Source organism: Myotis lucifugus, unplaced genomic scaffold, assembly GCF_000147115.1.
Source record: "Myotis lucifugus unplaced genomic scaffold, Myoluc2.0 scaffold_464, whole genome shotgun sequence".
NCBI classification, from domain to species: domain Eukaryota; kingdom Metazoa; phylum Chordata; class Mammalia; order Chiroptera; family Vespertilionidae; genus Myotis; species Myotis lucifugus.
The window spans coordinates 439,572-465,341 of record NW_005871512.1 but is presented as its reverse complement, the minus strand read 5'-3'; the positions used below and the strand labels follow the sequence as shown (position 1 = coordinate 465,341).

General features: G+C 53.0%; 1 protein-coding gene across 4 annotated transcripts in view; it reads left to right on the top strand.

Annotated features, from left to right (window-relative positions):
- EVL (Enah/Vasp-like) overlaps positions 1–25,770 on the top strand; it is an 86,378-nt gene that overhangs the window by 40,419 nt on the left and 20,189 nt on the right. For all 4 annotated transcript variants that reach the window (XR_002826354.1, XM_023744434.1, XM_023744433.1 and 1 more), the window contains exons 2-3: positions 3,710–3,878; positions 11,015–11,192. Coding sequence is in view for 3 of the 4 variants with exons in the window: in XM_023744434.1 (XP_023600202.1) it covers positions 3,710–3,878; positions 11,015–11,192 (347 nt within the window). In the remaining variant the exon portion in view is untranslated. The remainder of the gene's footprint in view (positions 1–3,709; positions 3,879–11,014; positions 11,193–25,770) is intronic.

Sequence of the window (25,770 nt, the reverse complement as noted above, 5' to 3'; positions counted from 1 at the left end):
AATCATCTGTCCGCTTCCCTGAGTGGCCGTGAGCTCTGAGGACAGTGGCTGTCACACTCGGCTCTGCGTCACTACGTTTTTGACTCACTGGCATCTGTGTTTGTCAGACTAAGATGCCATGGTCATATCCAATCGTAGGACCCAGACACTCAGAGAAAATGTGACAAGTCAGGACTCACTAGAGGAGAGTGACAGGTGGCAAGGGGGCAATGTCCTGGGAATAAGGGATGGAAGAACCAAGATGTCCCTTCAGTTGTCCACTGGGCTGTCATGCGCTGTCCACCTTTGTGACTCTGGAGGGCAGGGCGTGGACTGACCCAGAAGAGCAGGGATGCCTCCCAGCCGAGACCACTCCTCAGCAGGGTGGGCTGCTTTGGGGGGCAGGTTTCCCACGCTGGTGGTTTTCATTCACAGGCTCGGCGTCCACTTAGGGCCACTTAGAAGGCATGTCATTTTGGACATGAGAGTGGATTGGGACATCCACTCTCTGTGGTCTGAGAGGCTCCTACTCTCAGCCCTGAGATTCTGTTCAGCCCTGAGAGTCTACCCTAAGCATTTATGAGGCACCTGGTCTATGCCAGGTTCCAGGGGCACAGCAGAGAATGAGGCGGGCCTGCCCCTGCCCTCGGGGAACCTACACTATAGCAGGTGTGTCGCTTTGGATCTTCCAAGAAGCAGAGGCCAAGGCCCTGGGGACATCAGTGCAGAATGGAGGGAGCAGGAGCAGGCAGAGGGCTTCAGGCCAGGGTGCAGGTCCGACATCTGTGCCGGCGAGAGAGCAGGAAGGACGGACTGAGTAGGAGCCTCTCAGACCACAGCGCACAGGCTGCTGAGGAGGCCGAGCAGGGTTTCCCCATCGAGGAGGCCTGTGTCGGGCACTGACGGAGCAGCCTGGAGAAGCATGGCCTCTGTGCGACATGGTGGCATCCAGAGAGGTGGCCACTGGGACCACTGGTCAGCTCTGCCCCATCACAGGCTCTCCTGGAGCTCTGAAAGGCACTTCCATGGCTGCCACCCAGGGGCTCTGGAGAGCGCTGCCCTGCCACCCGGCACCTGCCCTGTGAGGACAGTGGCTGTCACACTCAGCTCTACAGCACCGCAGGGCCTCTGTGGTCACGTGCCAGCAAGCGGTGGAGCGGGGGTTGCAGCCCACATCCCTCAGGCTCAGTAACATCCTTGTTTTGTTCACTGACACCAGGCTGCACCTCCGGATCTCCCAGCCCCTGAGGCAGTCCAGGGCGGCTGAGCACAGCAGTGACACAGCTTAGCCCCTAACTTGATTCTGGTCAGTTTATATTGGAAGGAAACTGATTGAATCCGAGGTCTATCTGTTTCTGTGTACAGTGTAATTTCTACCAGGCTTCATGAAGACAAGGCCCAAAGGGCTAGCCAGGGGGAGGGCACCTCTGCCTAAGCATATTCTCTTTTTTAAAAGACACGTGGGCTCTAGCTGGTTTGGCTCAGTGGATAGAGCATCAGCCCTCGGACTGAAGGGGTCATGGGTTCTGTTCCAGTCAGAGGCAGGTACCTTGGTTGCAGGCTCAATCCCCGACTCGGAGTGCATACTGAAGGCAACAATCAACCAATTGATGTGTCTCTCTCACATCAATGTTTCTCTCTCTGTCTCTCCCCCTCTCTTCCATTCTCTTTAAAAATCAATAGAAAAATACAATCGAGTGAGGTTTCAGGTGCCAGAAGGCAGAGCACAGCGCTGGTTTCTCTCTCCCTGAGGGTATCACATGGCTCTCTTCTGGGAAGACCATGCCTATTTTGCTCATCACCAACTTCCCCTTAAATGTTTGTTAAATGAATGGTGAGCTATGGGGGAAAGATGCGGCACAATTGCACAAAAACGCCCTTGCGACTCACTTCTGTTCTCGGACAGAACCCCCAGCGTGAGGTGACAGCTGACATCAAGGTACCCTGGACCCCGAAACCCCAGAGCAGAGCTGGGGATCGACAGCAAGTTTGAGGCCCAGCGTAGGCTTTCCTAGGGGATTCGACACCTAGCACTGGCACGTGATGCCGCTGGCTGGACCCGTGAAATGTGCAAGGGACTCATGGGAAAGGAAGTGAGGGGACGTGGGAAGGCTTGTCTGCGCTGTCCACTGACCCACTGTGATGATGATGATGATGATGATGATGATGATGATGATGATCTGTACACTGATCCTCCGCCATCCACGTCAGCAGGGAGCTGAGCAGGTCCTGAGGAAGCTCAGCCCTCGGGGACACTTAGGCACCCACTACGTTGGCCAGGTGGGGGTTTCCAAGTCACCCAGGGCCGATCTCCTAAAAGCCACTGATTCGTCATCCAGTAACCACTGGGGCTGGGAGTGGGACCTTTTTCAAGTATTTTATTTCCCTCCAAGAAATATGGTAAGGTGACCATTATGTCACTTTTCCCGACAGCTTGGGCTCATTTTGATGACCGTCCATTAGTGCACACACTTTTGCTTCTACTAAATTATTTGGGCTCGCCCTAGCTGGTTTGGCTCAGTGGATAGAGCGTCAGCCTGCGGACTGAAGGGTCCCAGGTTCGATTCTGGTCAAGGGCATATGCCTAGGTTGTGGGCTTGATCCCCAGTAGGGGACGTGCAGGAGGCAGCCAATGATTCTCTCATCATTGATGTTTCTATCTCTCTTTCCCTCTCCCTTCCTCTCTGAAATCAATAAAGATATATTTTTAAAAATAAAAAATAAATAAATTATTTGGGCTCAAATTGTTGGGCTTTAACTTCTGTTTCTAATTCTAACGCAGTTGTGTTCATATGGCCTCCCTCTCTGATAGCGGCCACGCCTCACTGGTGTCGGTGCGCCTGCCTTTAAAACCGGGCCTTACCTTTCTAACCTGGGGTTCTGATGCGCTGAAGACCAAGAAAGTAGCTGCTCAGGATGAGGAGGCCGGTGTGCAAAGGCAGCAGCCTTCCTTGGCGTTCGTGGCAGGAGTACCTGGTTTCAGCGACGGCTGTTTCCTCTCCCAGGGGTTTCTTTTGCTTCTTCCCTGGTTTCCTGTCGTATTCTGAACAGATGACGTTGCTTATTACTAAATGTGTACAGCAAAGCAGGTGCAGCCAGGTGTTTATTTGGATTGCTCTCGCTCTGTTCGGAGAAGGTCGCCTCGTGTTCTGTTGTCTACGGAGCTTGTGTGATGGTGCCCTGTCACAATATCACAAACAGAGCGTTTCTTTGGCTGTTGCGAAGAAGATGGTCTTTGTTGTGTGCTCCACAGTCAGACAGAACTGATGGGAAATCCCAAATGTAATCACTGAACTCCTGTGTGAATTGGTATCAGTTTTCCCAAGTCTCTAAGCCTCTATTGTTTCATCTACAAAGTGGGGTGATTGTGGCTACCTCACAGGCTGTGAAGCCCAGCGTTGCCTTATTTTACACAGTGCCTGGAGGACTGGAGACAGTTGGCCAATTGTCATTCCTTCCACATTCAAGCGCCTTTTCCCCTAAAAGGAAAGCTGGGCGTCTTTTCCGCGCTATTGAGAGTGTTGGCACAGCACACTCCTCTCCAGCCCCGGGGTCTCTGGAGAATGACTCTCCACCTCCCGGAGCAGCCCTCCCACAGACTGCGGGGAGCTCTAGCAGTTAGGAGGTTTCTCTGCGGCAATAGCAGGTGGCCTCTGGCTCAGAAAAGGGCAAAGCCAGCTTCCATCCCTCGTGGCTGCCCCTGACACTGAAGTTTTCTCTTGCTCTGCAGTGAACAGAGTATCTGCCAAGCCCGGGCTTCCGTGATGGTCTACGATGACACCAGTAAGAAATGGGTACCCATCAAACCCGGCCAGCAGGGTTTCAGCCGGATCAACATCTACCACAACACTGCCAGCAGCACCTTCAGAGTCGTCGGAGTGAAGCTGCAGGATCAGCAGGTGAGTGCCGGAGCCCCTGGTGACACCCCAGCCTGTGCCGCGCATGCACACCCACACGTGCACGCATAAACACGCACGTACACACAGTATAGTGAAAGAGGTCCAAAAAACAAGGTCAGGTTTGGAATCAGAAGATCTGGGTTCAGATTCTGACCCCACATTCTCCTATGAAACCTTGAGCAAACTATTTTCTGAACACCATTTTTCACATCTGTCTCATAGAGACAGTAACCCACATCCCGCATAATTCTGTGTTAATGTAACATTAGAATAAAATAACAAATGTGAAACAGCTTTGAAAAATATATTGTACAAATATGTTAGTTTTATTCTATGCCTACATATCTATGAGTAATATGACAATAAAAATTTTTGTTCATCAACCCTCTAAGTCAACATGTGAAACTCAAAGGCTAACACGGGCCAAATAAATAAGGTTTAACCTTATGTGGGCCGCAAAAAAAAAATAAGCTTCAATTTTCATAGAAACGTAGGTTTATTTCGATAGAGACATGTTAAATACAAAGGGCTGAAATAAATGAGTAATCGTTAACATAAAATAATAGAACATTTTAATAAAAATTAATATTTTTTTAACATTAACTTACTAGGCACTGAATAACTGCACAGGTTAATAAGCATAATGCAAATAAACCTATTTTTCTTGTTCTCTGAAAGCGAAATATTTCCTGTTGCGCACACCAAACAAGTCAGTACAAGACTAATGACTTGGCAATCGCTGCTAAAATATTCGCTGCTAGTATTAGTGGAGAGAAATGGTGCGCCTGCGCGTAAGGGAAATGAATGCAACATGATTATAGTAATCAGTCATTAGTGAACATTATAGTTCGTTATTAATAATTATGTATAACAAGATATTGTAAAAATTAAGTTATGAAATTTTTATTAAAATGTTTCTTACATACCGTTATATTGGCTGGGCCACAAAAATATTCGTTGTGGAAAAAAAATAAAAAATATTCATTGTGGGCCACATGCGGCCCACAGGCCACGAGTTTGACATGCTTGCCCTAAGTCTTAGGAAGGAACAGCAAGTTGATTTGAAGAATCTGGGATCATTTCTCTCCCTAATAGTACATCCCGGACAAATCGGATAAGGTAGTTTGTGAGTGAACCTGGTAAGTAACTCCACAAATAGAGGGTAAGTCCACCTATGTCAGGAACAGTCGTGCACACATAACTAAGACGGATCAGTCTAATGTGACAGGGACCAGAATAGAGACGTGGAGAAAGGGCTTGTGTGGCCTAACCACAGGGACTCTGGTTAGTGCTTCAGTGCTCGCCCCTCTCTTAGAGATTGACAGGGACACATTTAGCAGTGAAATCACCAGACCTGTGGTTTCAGCATTTGTGAAAAACTCGACCTAAATAGCATCTCTGGCATCCTGTTGGTCAGGCCTTGGCTAAGTTGAGCAGCAGATTAGCTGCTATCTGCAAGAATCAGCACGTTAGCAATTAGAACAAAGAGGACAGCTCTGGCTGGTGTGCCTTAGTGGTTAGAGTGTCAGCCTATACACGGAAAGGTCACACGTTCGATTCCTGGTCAAGGGCACAGACCTGGGTTGCAGGTTCAATCCCCAGCCCAGTCCGGGCACATGTGGGAAACAACCAATCAATGTATCTCATTCTCTCCCTCTCATTCTCTCTCTCTCCCTCTCTCTCTCTCTCCCCCTCCTGCCCCCACTCCTTCTTACCTCTCTCTCTAAAAATCAATGGGAAAAATATTATTGGGTGAAGATTTTAAAAAAAAGAAAAGAGAACAGAAACTGAAGACTATTTTTAGTGGCTGCCAGTTGACTGTGTTTCTGCTTTGGCCAAAATAACCCTGTTAAGTTTCAGATTCTTGTGGCTAAAAGGGACATCCCCACTTCAGGACTCCTGCCTAAAGGTAGTCTCTCTAACCTGGAACTCGATACCTTCAGAGGCATCCCTTTCCCTCATTGACAAGCTTACTGATAGGAAGGTTTCTCTCAAAACCTCCTGGAAGCTGCTTCCCTGTTCTTCCAGGTCATCGGTTCTAGCTCTGCCTCTTAGAGGTACACCGCACCGTACATTGAAGGATATATAGCATCCTGAGTCCCCATTATGGTGGCAGCCAAAATATCTTACCCATTTTCATAACATACCTGTGGGTGGGGGATGACGTGGACATACCACTCTGGTACTCGCCTTTGACATAAGGCCCATTACCCAGTGCAGTTTCCGAATCATAGTGGGTGTCCCTAAGGGATTGCTTTCATTATGACCAGTTTTCCACTCCCTTCATGCCTCTTGGTTGCCTTCAGGGTACTCTGCGTAGATGGAAGGTGTGCTGGAGGGGGCACGGGCCTGGAGAACAGGATTCCTGGAAACTAATGTGCACCTTGTTCTCAGGAGGCTCCACACCTCGCTGCCTCCTGCAGAGGAAACCACATGGTGGGGCTCTTTTGGGAGGAGGACTTCCCGTGCGGGAGACTCTGGCAGCAGCCCTCAGCGACTCCTGGGTGCATGCAGAGAGGCTGTGGTGACTCTAACCTGGAGACCTAGAGTCTGGCAGAGAAGTTACCAGCACAGCCCTGTGCTTGGAATTGCATGTTCATAAACATGCAATCTATAATAATAAAAGCGTAATATGCTAATTAGACCAGACATCCTTCTGGACAAAGCCACAGCAGCGGGGCCAAGGCAGAGGCCCCTGGCTGCCGAGGTGGGCAGGGGCTGAGGCAGAGGCAGCCTCCGTGGAAGCAGGGGCCAAGCCCCTTGCACAAATTTCATGCATTGGGCCTGTAGTCCTATATAATAAAAGCCTAATATGCTAAGTGTCCGGTCAACTGGTCGGCCATACAACCAATCAAAGTGCAATATGCTAATGATATGCTAAGGCCGTCAACCGCTTTCTATGATGTGCACTGACCACCAGGAGGCAGACAGTCAACCAGTCACTATGACATGCACTGACCACCAGGGGGCAGATAGTCGACCAGTCACTATGACATGCACTAACCACCAGGGAGCAGACGCCCTGACCAGTAGGTTAGCTTGCTGCTGGAGTCCGGCCCATCGGGACTGAGCGAGATGGGCTGGACACGCCCTGGAGCCCTCCCGCGGTCCCTCCCTGGCTGGCCAACCTCCCAAGTTCCTCCCCGGCCCCGATCGTGCACCAGTGGGGTCCCTCAGCCTGGCCTGCACCCTCTCGCAATCCAGGACCGCTCGAGGGATGTTGCAGGCCAGGCCGAGGGACCCCACTGGTGCACAAATTCGTGCACTGGGCCTCTAGTAGGAACATAAAAGAGGTTCTTAATAAGCCGAGGCATTGTGAGAGTGGCAGGAAACCTGGTTTACAGTGATTTTATGGACCTCAAGAGTAAAGACTAATTTTCACAGGTCTGTCTCCCAGTCAGTGTGGAGTACAAGGTTGGACATTTTAAGGGATACAGATTCCTGGTATTTTACCAAATAGGGATATCTTACATGTTTAATCTCCTTACTAGTATATCTTATAGAGCACTTTTCATGTCTATTATTTCAGTCTCCCAATAACTCCATGGGGATAATGATACAAGAATTATCACCATATTGTACTAACTATTGTTATTTTTTTTTTATTTTTTTTTTAAATATATTTTATTGATTTTTTACAGAGAGGAAGGAAGAGGGATAGAGAGTTAGAAACATCGATGAGAGAGAAACATCGATCAGCTGCCTCCTATACACTCCCTACTGGGTATATGCCTGCAGCCAAGGTACATGCCCTTGACCAGAATCGAACCTGGGACCCTTGAGTCCGCAGGCCGACGCTCTATCCATTGAGCCAAACCGGTTAGGGCAACTATTGTTATTTTTAATGCTTACTTTCCCTTTAACCTTTATATCGTGATTCTGTCTGTCACCTTACTCAAAGTTTTGTATACATTTATGTTTTTGCTTCAGGTAGAAGAGCATCTTTCAATATATATTTTGTAATGAAGATCTTGTGGTAAATTCCCTCAGCTTTTGTTGATATGGGAAAGCCTTTATTTCTTCTTCACACCTAAAGAATAACTCTGCTGGATATAGTACTCTTGGTTGGTGGTTTCTCTCTTTCAGTATCCTATATAATAAAAGGCTAATATGCAAATTGTCCCCTCAACTGGGAGTTCAACCAGGGGCAGGGCCAGTCGGCCAACCACCCGAGGCCCCTTCCCCTGGCTGGTCCAGCTCAATTGGGCGATTTGGGAGGGCAGGCCGGACCCAACCCGTGCATGAATTCGTGCACCGGGCCTCTAGTTTATAATATATCACTCCACTCTCTTCTGGCCTACAGGATTTCTGCTGAGAAATCTGATAATAATCCAATGGGGTTTCCTTTGTAGGTTGCTGTCATTTTTTCCCTGGCTGCCTTGAGAATTCTTTCTTTACCATTAACTTTTGACAATTTATAATGTGTCTTAGAGAAGGAGTTTTTGTGTTGAGATAATTAGCTATTAGCATCTCATACTCAAATACCCAATTCCTTACATAGGTTTGGGAAGTTCTCATCAATTATTTCTTTGAATAAGCTCTCTGTTCTGTCCTTCTGGGGTACCCATTTTTCTAATGGAGTCAGATCATTCTTATAGAGTTCTTTCACTTTTTTAACTCTTAGTTTTCTCTCTTATTCCACCTGAATCATTTCCAGATTTCTGTCTTCATCTCATTTATTGAGTTCTTCAGTTCCAGAATTTCTGTTTGGGTTGTTGTTTTTTTTATAGTTTCAATCTCTTTGGTAAAGTACTCCTTTCATTAATTTCATTCCTGAGTTCATTGAACTGCCTTTCTGAGTTTTCTTGTATCTCGTTGAGTTTCTTCATTACTGCGTCTTGAATTCTCTGTCATTTACATCTCAGTCTTCCATGACTTTGAGGTTGGTTTCTGGAGACTTGTCATTTTCTGTACACTTGGGACAGACTCTTCTTGTTCAGATACCGTTTGATCTTAATTCAGCAGATTGATAATTAGAGAACTTCCTTTTGTTTCCCAGTAGATGGTGCTGTAGAGCAAGTTTTGTTTTCTCTTACCAGCACTACTTGCACCTCCTGGGTTGCCACAGGGGGTGTTAGTGTTGTGCAAATTGACTCCTGGGTGACCCCACTGCGTCCAGGTTGCCTCAGTCTCAGGGCACTACCACTGTGGCAGGTATGGGGGAGCCAGGTTCTGGAGCAGCAGCACTGACTCCTGTACTAGTGGCCTTGTAGCCCCAGGCACCACTGTGCTGTTAGAGGCATCTCCATAACCACTGCTGCTGCTACTGTGTTCCCCAGCAGTGGCGGGAGAAGAGGGAGAGAGAGCTGGCTTCATGGGCACCAACCCTGCTTCTGCCCTGATTACCTTCCTCTGGGCCATAGTGTGGGGGCCATCCCCTGACTCCTCCACTGCTACTGTGTTAGCTGGGGCCTTGGCAGCTGCTGAACTACACCTGCAGTCACTGTCCCTGCCCTTCCTTCTGTCACGAATCCCTTGCAGGTTCCAGTACGTCCACCCTCAGGTGTACTGATGTGTGGATCTCTCAGGCATGTTTTTGTGCTGAGCAGAGGAATCTTTGTTGGATTATAGATATCTGACATGGAAATTTAAGGGGAGATACAAAGGGTTCTTCTCACTCCGCCATGATGCTGATGTGAGAAGAGTTTTTGGGAAGCATAAATTGATAGAGCCTTCGGAAAAATAGTTAGACATATGGTATCAACTCAGTACACACCTGCATCCACTAAAAGACATGTCTGAAAATACTCATAGTTTTATTAATAACCAACAGCTAGAAACTGCACAAATGTCTATGAACAGGACAATGGATTAGTTATTTATGGTATATCAAAAGATGAAATATGCCCTGGCTGCTGTGCTCAGTGGTTAGAGCTCCTGAGCACCAAAGGGTCACATGGTTGATTCCCAGTCAGGAAATATATCCAGGTTGTGGATTCTACCACCATTGGGGTGTGTATGTGAGGCAACCTATTGATGTTGCTCTCCCACATCAATGTTTCTCTCTTTCTCTCCCTCTCTCTCTCTCTCTCTCTCCCTCTCCCCCCCTTCCTCTCTCTCTAGCATCAATGAAAAACATATCCTTGTGTGAGGATTTTTTTTTAAAGTTGAAATGTTACTAATTGATGTTTCTCTTCCTCTTTCTAAAAGATAAGGTGAAATATTATGTAGCAATAAATAAGAATTAAATACTTGTAAATGTAATAACATGGATGAATCTCATAGACATTATGTTGAGTGAAAGAAATAAGAATCCACGTCTATATAGTTCAAGAACAGGTGAAAGTAACTCATGGTGGTAATGGTCAGAAACTCGGTCACCTAAGCAGAGGGATCAGGGATGCAGAATAATGGCTCCAGGCCTCCCACCCCTTTGTGAGCCCCTCAAGCTAAATAATTTGTTACGTGTCTGAAGGAGAAAGGTTAGAGGTCAGGCGGGCCTGGTGTGGAATCCCCTGCCTGCTTGTGAGCACCTGAATGTCTGGTTCTAGCTGCTCTTCTCTAGCTTTCCCTGGTGGACCTGGCATTGAGCTGGCAGTCCGTTGATATTTCTTGATTAATAATAAAGATATTAATAATGCTCTACATTGGTTGGCACATTTTAACTTTCCAAGTGATCCTTTTAACTACGGTACCCATTTATTAACGCAGTCCAAGTACTAGACTTTATGCAGAGGGCCCTGGAAGGCATAAGTAGGAATTTGAAAAGACTCTTGCCCTTCAGATCTCCCTGTCTATAAGTCTAAATAAGCTATGCATCACAATGGGACCTCTGCAGTAATCCATTAGTGCAGTACAGCCAGGATTATCATCCCCCTTTTATAACTGGAGAAACTGAGCCCCAGAGAGGTGCAGTGACCACTGTGGGCGACACAGCTGGGAGGGCCCAAGGAACCTGACTCCCAGCTCAGGGCTCTCCTCTGGAGGCTGTGACTGCACAGCATTCCAGTTAACGGACATGACCAGGGATCCTGTGGGAAAGCTGCCTGGGCATGCTCTCCCCTTCTTATGACCCCCTCCAACCTTCCTGTCCTCTGGTAGCCCCTGGGGACACACTATCCTTGCCCCATAGCCGCTCCCTCCAGCTCACTTACCTTTTATTTATTTACATGTATTTGTCGCTCTTTTTCTTCCAGGTTGTGATCAATTATTCAATCGTGAAAGGGCTGAAGTACAATCAGGCGACACCAACCTTCCACCAGTGGCGAGACGCCCGCCAGGTCTATGGCTTGAACTTCGCCAGTAAGGAGGAGGCGACCACATTCTCCAACGCCATGCTGTTCGCCCTCAACATCATGAATTCCCAGGAAGGAGGTAAGCGGCGCTCTGCCCCGCTGGGCTGCGCTGAGTTTCTCTCTTGTTCCCCGAGGCACCCACAGCTCTGGCTCTCGGGCGCCCTCCTTCCCGCCTGCGCTGAGCTGACGTTACGTGGCTCACAGGAACTGCCTGACTGTAGGTTTAAAGGGAGGTGAATGGTGTTGACATCTCTCACCGTTGGTGAGATACAGACCTGCGCCGATGTGTTCCCAGAGTCTATGTCCAGGCCTGTCACGGTGGTCACCTGATTCCAGGTTCCAGATCCAAACTCGGCAGAGGTGGGAGGGAGCAAGCAGCCAGTTATTCTTTAATTCGATTACTTATGCCTAACAAACTTTTACTAAACATCGACCAAGTGTAAGAACCTGGTAGGCAGAATATATAAGAAGCGAATAGATGAATCATAAGCTGCCAATTACGCTGTCCTGGTGTGAGCACAGGAAGGGAAACAAGTAACTGCCCATCTGGATTGCCAGGGAGGCTTCGACAGGTGAAGGCATTTGAAGGATGAGGAGGTCACAAGACAGAGGTGGGGCGGGCCTGGGGCAGAGGGAGCAGTACACACAGGGCACCTGGCCATGAGAGCTCAGCGTGTGCTGGGAAGACCCTGCAGCATTCCCGAGGCCTGGGGTGCAGGTGGGGAAGGGGCTGGAAAGGAAACCAGAAGGTGGGGGGCTCCCAGGGAAAGGCCCCACAACCTGGAAGACTTGGGTGGACTTGGTACTTCTGCAGACGGTGGGTGGGAGGGCATTGCTAGCAAAAGTTCCTAAGCAGGCAGTTAAAGCAACGAGCAAAAACTACATGTGGCTTGTATTGGAAATGTGCAGCGTTAGCTTCGAGTGAGGATGGAGGCTTCCCGGGTGTGGGTGACTCAGTGGCCACGGGCATGGTCCTGCACTTGGCTAGAGACCTTACGTTGCTGAAGCCTGGGACCCACGGCTGGGCATGAGCGCTGGTTCTGCTGAGGGGCCCCGGGACAATGACTTCATTCTTCCTTATCTGTAAAGTGGGGGTGCTACTGGGTTATTTTTACATTTCACTGACTAGAATGTAAAACGTTTAGCAGACTGCCTGACACATATCGACCCCCGTGTTAGTATTGTGGGTATTACTTCTGTCACTGCTGTTGCTGCTGCCAGAGTTGGAGTGGGAAGTGGGGAGTTGTGGTACTTAGAGCGAGCAGACATTTATTGTCCCCATACGCTGCAGCTGTGCCACCCAGTTTAAGCCCTAGGGCAGTTTATTGTGTGGTTTTTGTTTTGTTTTGTTTTGTTTTGTAAATAAAGGACATGTTTTGAGTATGCTTCCCATAAGTCGTACACAGAAGAGGTACTTACAGAGGCTTTCCCGCCTTGAAGTGGCTCCAGTGTGTGGATTTTCTGCTGCGAACTTGGGGCGTGTGGTGGGACAGCTGCTCACCCATGACGTGTGGAGTGATCAGAGCAGGGCCTGAGACCTTGTAGGCGCCAAATGAACAAGTGCTCGTTAAACGCTGCCACCCAAGAGCCTTGGGCCTCGTGGTGAAAGGAGCTGAGTTTAAGGTTCTGACCTGAACTGCCTCACCTGCCCCAGGATGTGAGTTCAGCCCTTTTTAACTGTACATCTGGACACCTTGGGGGTCAAAACACAAGAAAAAGGTTTCAGTTGAGTCAGACAACGAACTCTTTCAAAGCAGCTGCTTACATTAAATAAAAATCTAGTTACTTTATTAAGTCCACCCTAGAATCACAAGGAAATCAGTTAATCCACCTGTTATCGTTTTCACATAAGAAACCTGTGACCTCTTATGAGGAATAACTTACTGGTGTCAGGCAGGAGCTCAGATTCAGAACCCAGCCCTCCTCTGCCGGGGTGAGGGGTGTCTTTGTTGCGGGGCGGGGGTCACAGTGTGGGTGGCCTGGTCTCACACTTGCATCCTGAGTAGCGGGTGCCCGTCTGGGTCCGTTGGCCGTGGCAGGTCTGCTTCTGCATGCGGTGAGCGGCCGTGGAGGGGGCCCGCGCCCACTGAGAGCTATGCGGGTCCTTTACCTGAGGCACAGCCTGTGGACAGTGCTTGCACAGGTCTGAGATGGGCAGCTGAGGTTTCACACGCGGCGCCAGGAATCTTTAACAACAGCAGTTTTGCCGGCTTTTGAACTTCATCGTGCATGCACTCCACGCCATTTCTTCCCCTCCACGCTGTGTCTCCGTGGTCGGTTCCTGTCTCTGCGGGATGGGACTCCAGGTGAGGCTGTGCCACACCGATCCAGCCTTCCAGCTCTTGGCAGTTCAGCACAGGCAGCCTCTCCCCCACCAGCTGCCAGGGAGGCCTGGCTGCCCGCTCACTGGCCCTTCCCTCCCGGTGGGGGGCAGTGTGTAGTAGTGAAGAAAGCATTTGTTTAGGGGCAGCGAGAGCTTATATTCAGCCTCTGCCCTGCCACCTGTGGCCAGGGATAATTAACCTACTTCCTCAGGGGGTTGTGAAGATTAAACTTGCAATGTTTATAGAGCACTTGGCATACAGTGCCTGGCATGAGGGGCTGGGATGAGGACACCGTTCCTTCCCATCCACATCCAAAGAAGCAACATGGTGAGGCGGAAGCACGCACCTCAGAACCTGGGTGTCATGGTGCTAAGGACGCCTCCTGCCTCCCGTGTCCCCTCTGCCCTCTGTGCCTCCCTTCTGATACCAGAGTGTGGGTTCCCCAAGGTGAAGGGCTCAGTCTCTCAGACTGCCCCGCCCCCACCCGCCTACTTCAGATGCCAGCAGGGACCCAGGCTGTCAGTCACCTATGCTTCTGACCACCGTGCTGTAAATCGGAGGTTCCCACTCGCCCCCACCCCCGCCGGGGGGTTCAGTTTATTTACTAGAGCGTTTCACAGAGCTCAGGAAGACCTTTTACTCCCTAGGTCACTGGTTTGTTGTAAAGGCTGTAACGGGAACAGCCAGATGGGGGAGAGGTGTGGGGGAGGGGCAAGAGCATCGTGCCTCTTGGTGCTCTGCTCCACTCCACTCGGGGCAAATTCTGCTCTTCCACTGACAAGCAGTGTGACTCTGGGAAGTCCCTTCCTGTGTAAAGCAAATAGGGTCGGGCACTGAGGGTTGGAGGATTACCTGACACAATACCTGTGTGGGCACCTCATCGCTGTCGTGTCCAGCTGTTTCCGTCGGCTGCCCCACCCTGCCCGCGCTCTTTCCCAGATCCAGTCCTTTGTTCCCAGGTCCAGTACTCGTCTGGGACACTGCTTTCGTTATCCGAAAACTTCTCGCCTGGTTATAGACCGGCTCCACTGTCCAGGAGAGCAGGGCCAAGCTGATGGGATCCAGCCACCTGCTGGGAGAGAATTTCTAAAAAAATCTTTGTCCTCAAAGCCCCTGCTGAGGGCAGGGTGGATAGTTGAGGCCCAGGTGGGGCTGAGGAGTGGGGGCCGGGGAAGGAGCCTCGGGTTAAGGAAATGAAGGCCCATTGAAAGGTTGGGCAGAGCCAGGGCCTGCACCTCAGGTTTCTCCCTCCCACCCAGGAGGCTCAGGTTTGACACGTCCACTCCTTCCTAAGAAAGAATTTTCCCTGGACCTGGGCTGCTGTGAGGCTGTAGGAGCAGTGGTTCTCAACCTTGGCTGCACATTAGAATCACCTGGGAATCTTTTTAAAATCCTGATTTCTGGGCCTCATCCTCCGGAAATTCTGTTTCTTTGTTATGAGGTGAGGCCACAACATTAGTAACAAAGAAACAGAATTTCCGGAGGATGAGGCCCAGAAATCAGGATTTTAAAAAGATTCCCAGGTGATGCTAATGTGCAGCCAAGGTTGAGAACCACTGCTGTAGGAGGAGAGCTGAGGACAGAAAGCCAGAATTCAGGAGGCGGGAGTTCTCACTAATGAAACCCAGGCAGACCCTCCCCGTGGGTGGAGCCACCTGCCCTTGCAGCTAAGCTTCCACGAGTTCTCGGTTCTCGCCTCAGGAGCCAGGATATCTTTCAGCTCTCGCTCCCAGGGCCTCCCCTGTCTTACTGTCAGCTCAGGACAGAGGGGGGCGACCCCACACCAAAACAGGGCTTCTTCTCAGCTCCCACTAAGATTACCCCAAGAAACTCTTCCTTTGCCCTAACCAGTTTGGCTCAGTGGATAGAGCGTCAGCCTGCGGACTGAAGGGTCCCAGGTTCGATTCCGGTCAAGGGCATGTACCTTGGTTGCAGGCATGTCCCCAGTCGGGGTTGTGCAGGAGGCAACTGATCGCTGTTTCTCTCTCATCGATGTTTCTAACTCTCTATCCCTCTCCCTTCCTCTCTGTTAAAAAAAAAACAACAACAATAAAATATATATTAAAAAAAAAAAAGAAAGAAACTCTTCCCAGGTCAGAAGGTCCAACAACCCCTAATCATCACAGTCACAGATACTCCCAGGAGGTGGCGGGAGTGACAGGGGAGCTGGCCACGTTTCATGTTGTGACAGCCTGAGCGTATCAGGGAGAGGGGAGAGAAAGCCCGAGAGCCCCCCAGGGCATATAGTAGGCTGTCCGCTCAGACCAGTGGGGCCTGGGCCCAGGGACACGTCCAGTGGGCCCGTGGTACCCAGGGCTGAGGGGGAGGGGTGCTGGGGTATGTGTCCCAGCACCTGGACTTCTGAGGCAGGACTGGCTCCGAGACAGTAGCATGGAGTTCATACATTCACAGGGTCGAAGCCGGGAGCCACCCGGCTGTTGCAGATAGGCTGTCTGACCTTGCGCAGGACTCTCTCCGAGCCTCAGTTTCCCGTCTGTAAAACGACGTGGTGATGTTTATCTCCAGCGAGGTCATGGTGTACGCAAAGCGCAGGTTGATGGCGGGAGCTCTGAAGACGGGCTGACCAGGGCGGCCTGGGCCTGGCAATTAGGAGTTCAGGCCTCTGGTGTGCAGGCTCAGGGCGCCATGTGGGTTTCCTTCAGAGGCCTGAGCTGGGCCCGCTGTTAAATATGGGAGCCTCCGGGTGCTGAGGCAGGTGTTGGGTGGCGGGCAGGACTGGAGCAGAAGCAGAATAGTCAATGGCACCTTCGTTTCCAATTTGGGGTTGAATGCAGTGAATTTCATTTGAGTGAGTTCTGAGGGTCCTCACCCTGACGCAGCTGGAGTAGTTCCGCTCTATTTTACCGACGGGGCTCTGGGCTCAGAGAAAAAGAAAAAGGAGGCCACCTGGTAGCTTAGTGGACATGCACGTGGGTGGGTTAAACACACAGGGAAGCACTTATTTTCATCAGCCTCGGGATTTACCAGTACAGCCGTCCCTTAGTTGGTTTGCTTGTGATAACATCGCTGCTGTATTTCAAGAGGTGACTGTCCTGAGACTGGGTGGTAAGTGTTTCCCACCTTTTCCTGGGTCCCTGTGCTAACCCCCGTCCAGGTCAGTGCAAGCGAGGGGAGGCCAGGCAGGACTCCTGGCCAGACAGCCACTTCCTCACCCTGTTCCCCTCAGAGGGTCAGAGTCGGGCTGAATTCTGCTTCTCATAAACGTTTTATGAACTTTTTTCTCCTAAAGATGAAGACAGCCTGGGCTGTCTTACTCCCCTCAGACACAGGAAGGAGGCCAGCGCGGGCGCCTAGAAGCCCCAGGAGCTACCCCTCCCCGATCTCCGCTCCTGACTGCCCTCTGCTGGCCGCTCCTGAGTGCCAGGCGGGCTGGGGCTGGCACAGCCTCTGCTCAGATGCACTGTGGGTCAGGCAGGCCCTCGCTCCGCTCCTGGCCAGGTCTCACAGGGCACGGGGCACTTAGCAGGATGCCCCCTACCACTGTCCCTCTCACCTCCCCCCACACCTCCAGGCCCCACCCCTGCTCTCAAAACCTCCTCGGTGAAGCCTTTGCAGTCACGTGACAGGACCCGCTCCCCACACCCCATGGGGCTTCACCTGTGCTCCATCATGACAGCACCACTTGGCGTGTCCTCTTCTTCCAGCACTGAACCCAGTCAGGTCTCGGGTCCTCGGAACCACGCTCTGTCGAGCCTGGGAGCTCTTGCCACATCCACAGGACAGCACACCTCAGCCCCACACTCACACGCCTCCCCTCTGAACTCTGACTGGCAACCTCTCTCCCCTCTTCAGTCTGTCCTCCCTGCTGGCACTTCCAGTGTGACCTCTCTAAAGAGCAAGGTCACTCCCTCCAGGCCCTCCGCAGCCGGGCTCTGCTCACTGCAGTTCTCCGCCCCCCGCCCCCCAGCTTTGTGCTGAGCCACGCCCGACGGGGTCATGCTCCCCGCTCTGGGCTCCCTGCCCACCTGCCCTCACTCTGCACACTGTGTCCCACTGGGTTGGACTCGTGGTTTGCTTCCTAGACTGTGAGCCCTCACGGGCAGGCGCCCTGAAGAAGGGCTGTCGCGTCCTAGATGTGTGGTGAGTGGGGGGCTCGCCATTTGCTCCCGCGTCCGTTTTGTGTGTTCGCAAGCCTGGCGCTTCCTGCCATCACACCATCCTCTGAAGACCAAGGCGACATTCCTGAAGCAGCAGCACTCAAGCCTGAACCTGGGCGCAAGGTGAGGGGTGCTATCTGTGATTGAGGGACATGGCACATAGAATTGTCTCACACAGAAATCGCACCCGTCACCTTGGCCCAACTCGCACCACCCCTGACGACGGAGCGCGCCTGCCCAGCCAGCAGCAGCCCAGTGTCCACGGACCTGCAGTTGCTGTGGCCCCGAGGTGCGCGTACATCAGATGTGAACTCAGACCTCAGTTCAAGTATAGCTTGTGCAGGGTGTGCCCTTGGACAAGTCACTTCTTCCAGAAACTCAATTTCTCCATCTGTGCAATGGGTTAGTCATACCTACCTCACAGGGTTGTTGTGAGGGTGGCAGGAGTTGATGCTTATGAAAGTTCTTTGTCAGCTGTAAATGACTGTAGCTACTTGAAGTTACTCTTTTCTTTAATATTTGAAGAGTTAACCATACCAGCTCCTGGGGTGATGCCGCAGCCTGTGCTTTGGGACGCAGGGTGAGGAAAGCAGGGCTTGGCCTGAGCCTGCAGGGTTGGGGGAAGTGGGGAGGACCAGATGGTAAGGAGGATTCTGGTGGAACAAGCAGATCTCGGTGGTTTGGGGGTCCCAGAAGAGCCTCTGCCTGACCCTTGGGGTCTCCCTCTGCACATTGGTGGGACTTTGTATCCCTCCTGGGGACTCCTACCTTCTGAACACCCTGCTGCCGCCATTGTCTTCCTTTAAAGATGCTGGTGTGTGTGCGCTTCCCTCGCCCCTGGAGAAGTACCTCCTTCCACCAGCCCCGGGATCTCTCCCTGGCACTAACGGGGAAGTCTTCGGGGCGTTTAGTTTTCCAGAGGTCAGCCTGGGCACCACGCCCAGTCAGGTGGTGAGATAGCAAATGGTTCCCACGAAATGCTGTCTGGCCAGGCCTGCCTAATGAGCCTTGGGTTGGGCACAGTGAGCAGCTATGGGCAACACCGGTGACTGACAAAATGACACAGACTCAGGGGGCAGATGACAGGGTGCCAGTCCCATGCTCCAGGCCATGACACACAGCAGCTGTGACGCCTTGAGCAAGCCATTTCACCACCCGAGCCTTAGTTTCCTCAGCTTTACAATGAACCTAACAGCCACCTACAAAGCCGTGACGCTGGGATGATGAAGTAGATGGGAACATGGTTTCTAAGCTGTCAGCACCATAAGAAATCAGGCTGCTGCTGGAGCACCCAGTCCCAGGACACTTTCCTAGGCTCTCACCCCTCTGCATGGCGAGTCGTGACGCGTGTGGGACAAAGTGGTGACACCCCCAGGGCTAACTCCCATGCTCCTTAAGAAAAGGAGCAGGTCTTGCCCTGGTGAGTATGGCTCAGGTGGTTGGAGCAGCATCCCATGCACTGAAAGGCTGCTGGTTCGATTCCCGGTCAGGTTACATACCCAGCAGCCTGCCTTTCTTCTGTCTGGTGTGTGTGTGGCCTAAAGTGACCCCCAGTCTCCTGAGCCCTTGAAAGTCTTGTGTTGTAAAAACTCATGCAGATTTTATTTCTACTCTATGAATATTTCCCTGTTTTGAACTATTGACCATTCAGTGTAGAAGGGTGGTCAGCATCCTCCCTGTTTCTCCACATACCCCCAGAGCACACCAAGCTGTTGGAGTGCCCACCCCTGAGTTGAAAGGGCCATTCCAGTTCAGTAGAGTCAGGGAGTGCACGGGCCTCTAGCAGAGCAGGTGTGGCCAGCATCATTACCAGCATGTTCTTGGAGATCTGTTCTGGAAATACCTTCCCTCCATTGGAGTAAAAATTGGGAGTAAGTACTTGTTGAAGAAACAAATACATTTCATTAACAAACTCATAGCTCATGGTATGAGAAAGGGCCCTGTGGTCATATCAGCCAAGACCCTCATCTTAGAGATGGAGAAACTGGCTCGGCACGTCGGACCCGGCAGAATCGGGTTCAAACCCAGCCAGCCGCCTGGTTTCAGTGGCACTTGTCCCTCCTGACCCCTTTTGCACACACTGATGTTGAAATGTCGTTACTCCCCTCCTGGGCATCCAGCTCCGCCCGGGTCTGAGCCCTGCTGGGTGGGCACTGCCCACCTGGGAGGGCAGGAGAGTCTGTGACCCCGTCCAGCACAGCTTCTCTGGTGGGGAGTGATGGAGAATTAACTCAGGGATCTGCTGAGCCCCCGTCCCAGGTCTGGTTACAGCTTCACTTTCAGTTTCTCCAGCGCCTTCCTCCTGACATGTCCCTGTGCCGCTCCTGGAGCCCAAGTGGCCCGTTGCTGGCAGGCGGGTCTCAAGTTGGATGTCTGACCACTGGGTACCGCACTGAGGCCTCTCCTTTGGGAGTTTTCACAACAGAACCCGTGGTAGAGGTGGCTCCACAGAGACAGGGAGCTATTGGGACCACGTGGGATTGAGGCTGCAGGCCCTGGTCCGGTTCCGGCTGTCACTCACTAATTTGATGCAGGCAAGCTTTTCCTCTCTCTGGGCATCCGTGGCCCAGTGGGGTAACGATAGCCACTCCTGGCCCCTTCGTGCAATGTGTTATGAGAACTTAATAGAGAGCATTTACCATGAAATGCTAACCACTCAGAACTGCTGAGCAGGGAAAGAGACAGGGATTGTCGAGTTGCACTGTATCCACTCTAGGCTGATCAGCGTGCCATTGATCCACACACCAAGACAAGTGGTGCTTTGGTTAATTTTCAGACATGAAACAGAGTTAGGTCCAGTAACTTGCCCAAGGTCAGAGAGTAACTGACAGAGCCAAGGCTCCATTTAGCTCTAAGTGGCTTCAGTCCACGTTCTCAGATCAGTGCCTGGAGCCTGGTGAGCAGTCAGTAGGCGGTGGGCGCTGCTGCTGCCAGCAGCTGATGCTTCCTCTCCAGCACAGCCCAGGGGGGTGGAGGGGCCTGGATTAAGTCCCAGGGAGGGAAAGTGACTCTGCTCAAGGTGCAGAGCCCCTAGAATCGATGTGCTAATTGTCTGGGGAAGGATTTGGATAGGCAGGGCCCGTGTGAACCCTGAGTTGGGAGAGGAGATGCCAGCCATCAGATGACCTTTCTAGGCAGGGGGTGGGGCTCCCCAAATTCCTTTAAAGCCCAGCGTTGTGCCTTACAGACTCATTCGTGTTTTGCACAGTTGCATTTTCGACCAGGGAGGTGAAGAGGGCGCAATCAGTATCCAGGAGGGAAGACTAAGGGAGATGGTGCCTGGCCCCAGCAGGTCGCTAGTGGGGACACAGGGCTGAAGGAGGCAGTGGGGGCTGGGCCAGGCAACTCAGAATGTAGGAGGCCTCAGGTCCCAAAGCAGGATTTCCCAGGGGAACCAGCGGGAACCACTGGTTTCCTGGCTGGGGAACAGCATGGAGGAGCTAAGCTTTCTGTTTCACGTGAAAGCAAGGGCTCAAAGGTACGAGCCTGTGGCAGAGAGACCAGGTGAGGGCTGTCGGAAGACCCCCAGTAGGAGAGCATGCGTCTGGGATCTAGGCAGGGCAGAGAAGGTGACCTGAAAGACAGTCTGTGGAAGAAACAGCACTTCCTGCTGTCTCTGTCCCCTCTGGGGACAAGTAGAGGGCGGAGAGCAGGAGAAACAATGGTGGACTGGGAAGCAGCCATGGCTTTTGTGAGAAGGTGCTGACGTGGTGTCGGACAGGGAGATTTGGAGGTGATGCCGAGTTTGGGCATGTCCCATAGACGTTCTCTGCGCACTTTGTGCCAGGCCCTGAGCTTCCCTCTCGAGGAGCTCACGGTTCAGGGCGGTGAACTGCAGCTCCATGTGGGCAGTGAGTGCAATCCTTAGGACAGAGCAGGGGGCTGGGAGAGGACCCGGGAGTGCTCCAGGGGGACAGAAGCCCAGCCTGGACCCGAGTTACTCCTGTGGGTCCTGTGGGTTTGCCAGTTGGGGAAGTGCAGGTGAGCTTCCTGGCAGGTTGAGGGATCCATTTCCTGCGGGCCTTGGAGCTGGTCGTGCTGGTAAAAAAAACAAACGGGGCTGTCGGGAGCAGGTTAGTATAGCAGGGGGTATGATAGTGAGGAAAGGCAGGCCAAGGAACAGCCCGCAGGGTCGCCTGGATGGCCCGAGGTGGAAGGGGTAGCCCAGCTGAACAGTGCCTGGGGTTCTTCCTTTGGCCGGTCACCTGTTCCCTTTGGCTCCGCGCCCACCTGTCTCATCCCATCGCCCACAGGGGACCAGAGGAGAGCCGTGGCAGGAGGTTTCCTCTGGCAGACCCTCCCCCGGGCCCCCAGGGCTCCCTGGAATCGGGTAGACAGGAGGGTTCTGATAGGTTAGCTGGGAAGCCGCATTAAAGATTGAAGCGTGAAGCCCATCTGACGGGCGCCCGAGGATCGGTTTCCCACTGCAGGAGCCAGGCAGCTGAGGAAGGAGAGGTAAGTGGCCAGGATGCGAGGAGCGCGCCTCCCGGACTGCGCCCAGGGGCCCGCCCGTAATGGTCAGCAGGGAGTGGACCTTCCACTGCTTCTGCTTCTGCCACTGCGACTGCACCGTGCTTTGCAGAGTGAACTGTAGGTGACGGGCGCCTCCCTCCTTCCTGCTCCCCAGGGCCCCTCCTTCCGCCCCAGCTGTTGGGGGTTGGGGTGGGAGTGGGGGGAGGGTCATGCACTCTGGACCTCGGGGCCAAGTACCTGCCACTGACCGGTAGAGGGGCTTGGAAGCTGTTGACACGCAGGCCTTGCAGGAGGGGCGGGCAGAAACAGCAGCGTGCAGACGGGGCATCGGGACATGAAGGCTCTTGTCCCAGCAGCACCGGTCACTTGAGGTGCAAGTGGCCTTGGGCGAGTCACTCACCCTGTCCGAGCCTCAGTTTCCCCATCTATAAATAGGTCTGATGGGCCCTGCCCTGGATAGTTGAGCAGATTAATCAAAAAAATTATGCGCAGGAGCTTTGTCACACCGTCAGGGGGTGGCCGGTTTTTATTGCACTTCGTTCCGTTTGAGACTCTTTTAAAGGCTTGTTGTGTGTCCTGAACTGAGCTTATTGGGAAAGGGAGAAACAGTTTCACTAGGAAACTCACTGGCCTGACAGAGCCTGAGGGGGGCCACGCAGGCTGGTGGCCGTGTCCCAGCCTAGAAGCTGAGAGACCTGGGTTCCAGCTGCTCCCCCAGCGTTTAGGATGTGTTCCTCCCTCAGGATCCCCTGTACAAGGAGAGGTTCGGGGAGGGAGTGCTGCTCGCTGGCCCCGGGGTGGCACAGCGGCCTCCTGCCGCCCTTGTCCCAGGGAAAGGACTTTCCTCTAGCCACCAGGTAGGCGCTCCTGACTGTGGCCTTGGGCTTTAGTCCCTCTGGATTGAGTCTCTGCCTCTGCACATGCTGATCTCCCAGGCCCACAGGTCATGCAGCCATTGGTCACCCTGGGGTTGCATGGACACTGGTGGCCCGGGGGGCAGGGGGCAGATCTCCCGCGGGTTTGCAGTGGGTGATGCATCAAATGACTGCTGGTCTGAGCTAACCAGGCTGCTTCCCACTTCAGCCCACTGCAGCCTGCACTCAGTAACTCAGTAGTGAGGACCGGGCAGAGAGGGCACTAGAAACACCCCGGGGAACGTAAACAGGCAACGAACCTGGTGTTCTACAAGGGAGGCAGTCGGAGTGTGTCTGCTGCCAAGCTGGGGGCAGGGGGTGCTGCTGGGCACAGCATGCTGGAGTAGACACAGCTCTGGACTGGGTGACATTCGTCCTGGGCACTGGTCCCAGCTCTGCCACCAATTCCTGTGTGGCCTTGGCAAGGTGGCTCTGATTTGTAGGCCCGGATCACAGGCTCCGTTCCCGCATGGTCACTTGCTTGCTTGGCAGCAGGAACCTGGAAACGGGAGAGGAAGACGTGCTAGGGAATTGGCCTGGGAAGGCTGCCTCCCCCATGTCCAAGTGTGGCTGTGAGTCAGTCCAAAATGGAGGGGCCTTCTTGATAAAGGAGAGGAGCCAGCCAGAGAGATGGCAGAGGGGGGAGGGGAGCCACGGGGCTTGGGCCTCTGCCCAGCCCCGACCAGGTGGCTGTCGTGTGCTGGCCAGAAATCCCATCGAGCCTCACGGAGCAGGTGCTGGATCCTTTGTCTCGGGAGCCCCTGGGAGCTCAGGTTCCGTCCCTTCCAGAGGCCCAGGGGATGCCTTTCCTATGGAGGCTAACTCGAAACCTGGCCGTCCCTCTGTCCCAGAGGAGCGGGGGGCCAGTGTCCCCGAGCCTCATAAATGTTAATGGGTAGGCAGGAGGATGGCCTTTCTCAGGAGGAGGTGTCAGCAGTGGCCCACTGCAGGCTGTGCCCTGCGCCCGCCACTCTTACGGGGCTGGGGTCCCAGAAGGCTCTTCCCTCTATGGGGACCCTGCCATTTGTCTTTAGTATAAAGTAGGGCATCCTTCATTTGCCTGATGTGGAAGTTGAAAAGAGGGAAGTAATCCCACAGTCCAGAGATAGCCACTGTTACCATTCTGGTACATTTTCTTCCTTGTCCCTCACACTGCAGAGATTTGGAACCCAATGGCCTTGGTTCCACCCTTCTCATTTTATAGGAAACTGAGGCCCAGAGAGGGGCTCCCCATAATTACTTGTGGCAGATCTCCAGCAAAAACGGGGGTCTCCTGGCTCCAAGTTCCCTCTGCGGGGGTCTGTACAAACTGGAACAGTCCGGAAGAGGCCAGCCAGGAATGGGGAGGGACTGGGAATGGGAGTGAGGGGCAGCAGCGGTCTGGAGGGGCACAAGCACTGTTCTCACTGTCCAGCGGCCGCCAAGCCACCAACCCTGGAAAGACTGACCGTCTGTCGGGTCCTGCAGGACCGCTGGGGGCAGTGCTAGCAAGGTGGGTCTCAGCGCACTGGGAGGAAGCCACTGGCAGCTAGAACCGCCCTCCCTTCTGTGATCAAGTCCCATCACACCTTCAGCCCTCCGCACAGAGGCCAGACCAGGGCAGCCCGAGAGCCTGGGACAGGCACTCATTTGCACACACCTCACCCACGCGCTCCAGAGACAGAGCACCAGGGCAGGGACAGGCGGGAGGCAGCATCAGGCAGACCCACAGCCTCACTTCCAGAGGCCAGCAGGTGCTGAGAGGCTGTGGCTCCTGCCTGCCCCACCCCACCCCTCCCCTCCCTCTCTCCCACGTGGTTCATGTGCTCAGCCCTTCCTGACCCTCTGAAGGACCCTTGCTCCTCCCCACCTCTCTGCCCACCCTTCCTTCCTCTGGAGGGAAGTCCAGCATGTGCTTCAGTGCCCTGGGGTCACACGGGGCAGTGGAGGGCATTGGCTTCAGAGCCTCTGTTCTGGGGCTGGAGCTGGTTTCACTGGTGACTTATGTTACCAGCTTTCCAGCTTCTCGTGGAGAAAATGGAGATGAGTGTGAGGATTCCATGAGGGCTCTCTGTAAACTGCCCAATAAACTAGAGTTCTCTTCCCTTTCCCTTCCCACTGTATGTATGTTCCAAGTGCCTCCACCAGTGGCCTGCAGTGTCTCACCTGCTCTCGAGGCTTATGGGGCACAGTCCCAGCCCAACCAGTTTCCAGCTGTGAGAAAAGCTGTACAAATGTCACCTGCCCTCGTCTCCACAGTTGGCTGGAGATGCGCAGACCATTCGCCCAGGGCCCAGTCATTTATTGTCAACAAATATTTACTGAGCATTGACCAGAGGCCAAGAACGCAGTTGGGTGCTGGGAACCTGGAGAACAGAACAGTCCTATCCCTGGAGCGTAAAAGGCAGGCTCTGTGGAGGTGTACAGGCTGTGTCCTGGGACGAGGGCCCAGCGCTGGCAGAGTCCCTGCACGGCGAGCGTGACCTGGGCCCGCCTGCCCCCTGCCTGCCCCAGCTCTGCAGCGTTCTCCTGGAGCCCAGCCTCCTCTGCTCTCCCCGCCCCTCTCCGTTAGACAAGGGCAGCTGTCCTGGGCATGATCATCCCTCTCGGTGGGATCCTGTGTCAGATCATGGCAGAGATAGGGATGGAAGCCTTTAGGGAGGCTGCCTGAGCTCATTACCACCTGCTCACAGGTGAGAAACTGAGGGCTGCCTCCCCAGGCCTCAGGGCGGTCCAGGTAGGGACACACCGCTGACCAACACAGAGGTGACTTCAGACCTCCTGGCCCCACTGCCTCCTTCAGTCTGGCCCACGTCAGTGCCTCCGGTCAGCCAGGCTGACTCTCGCCT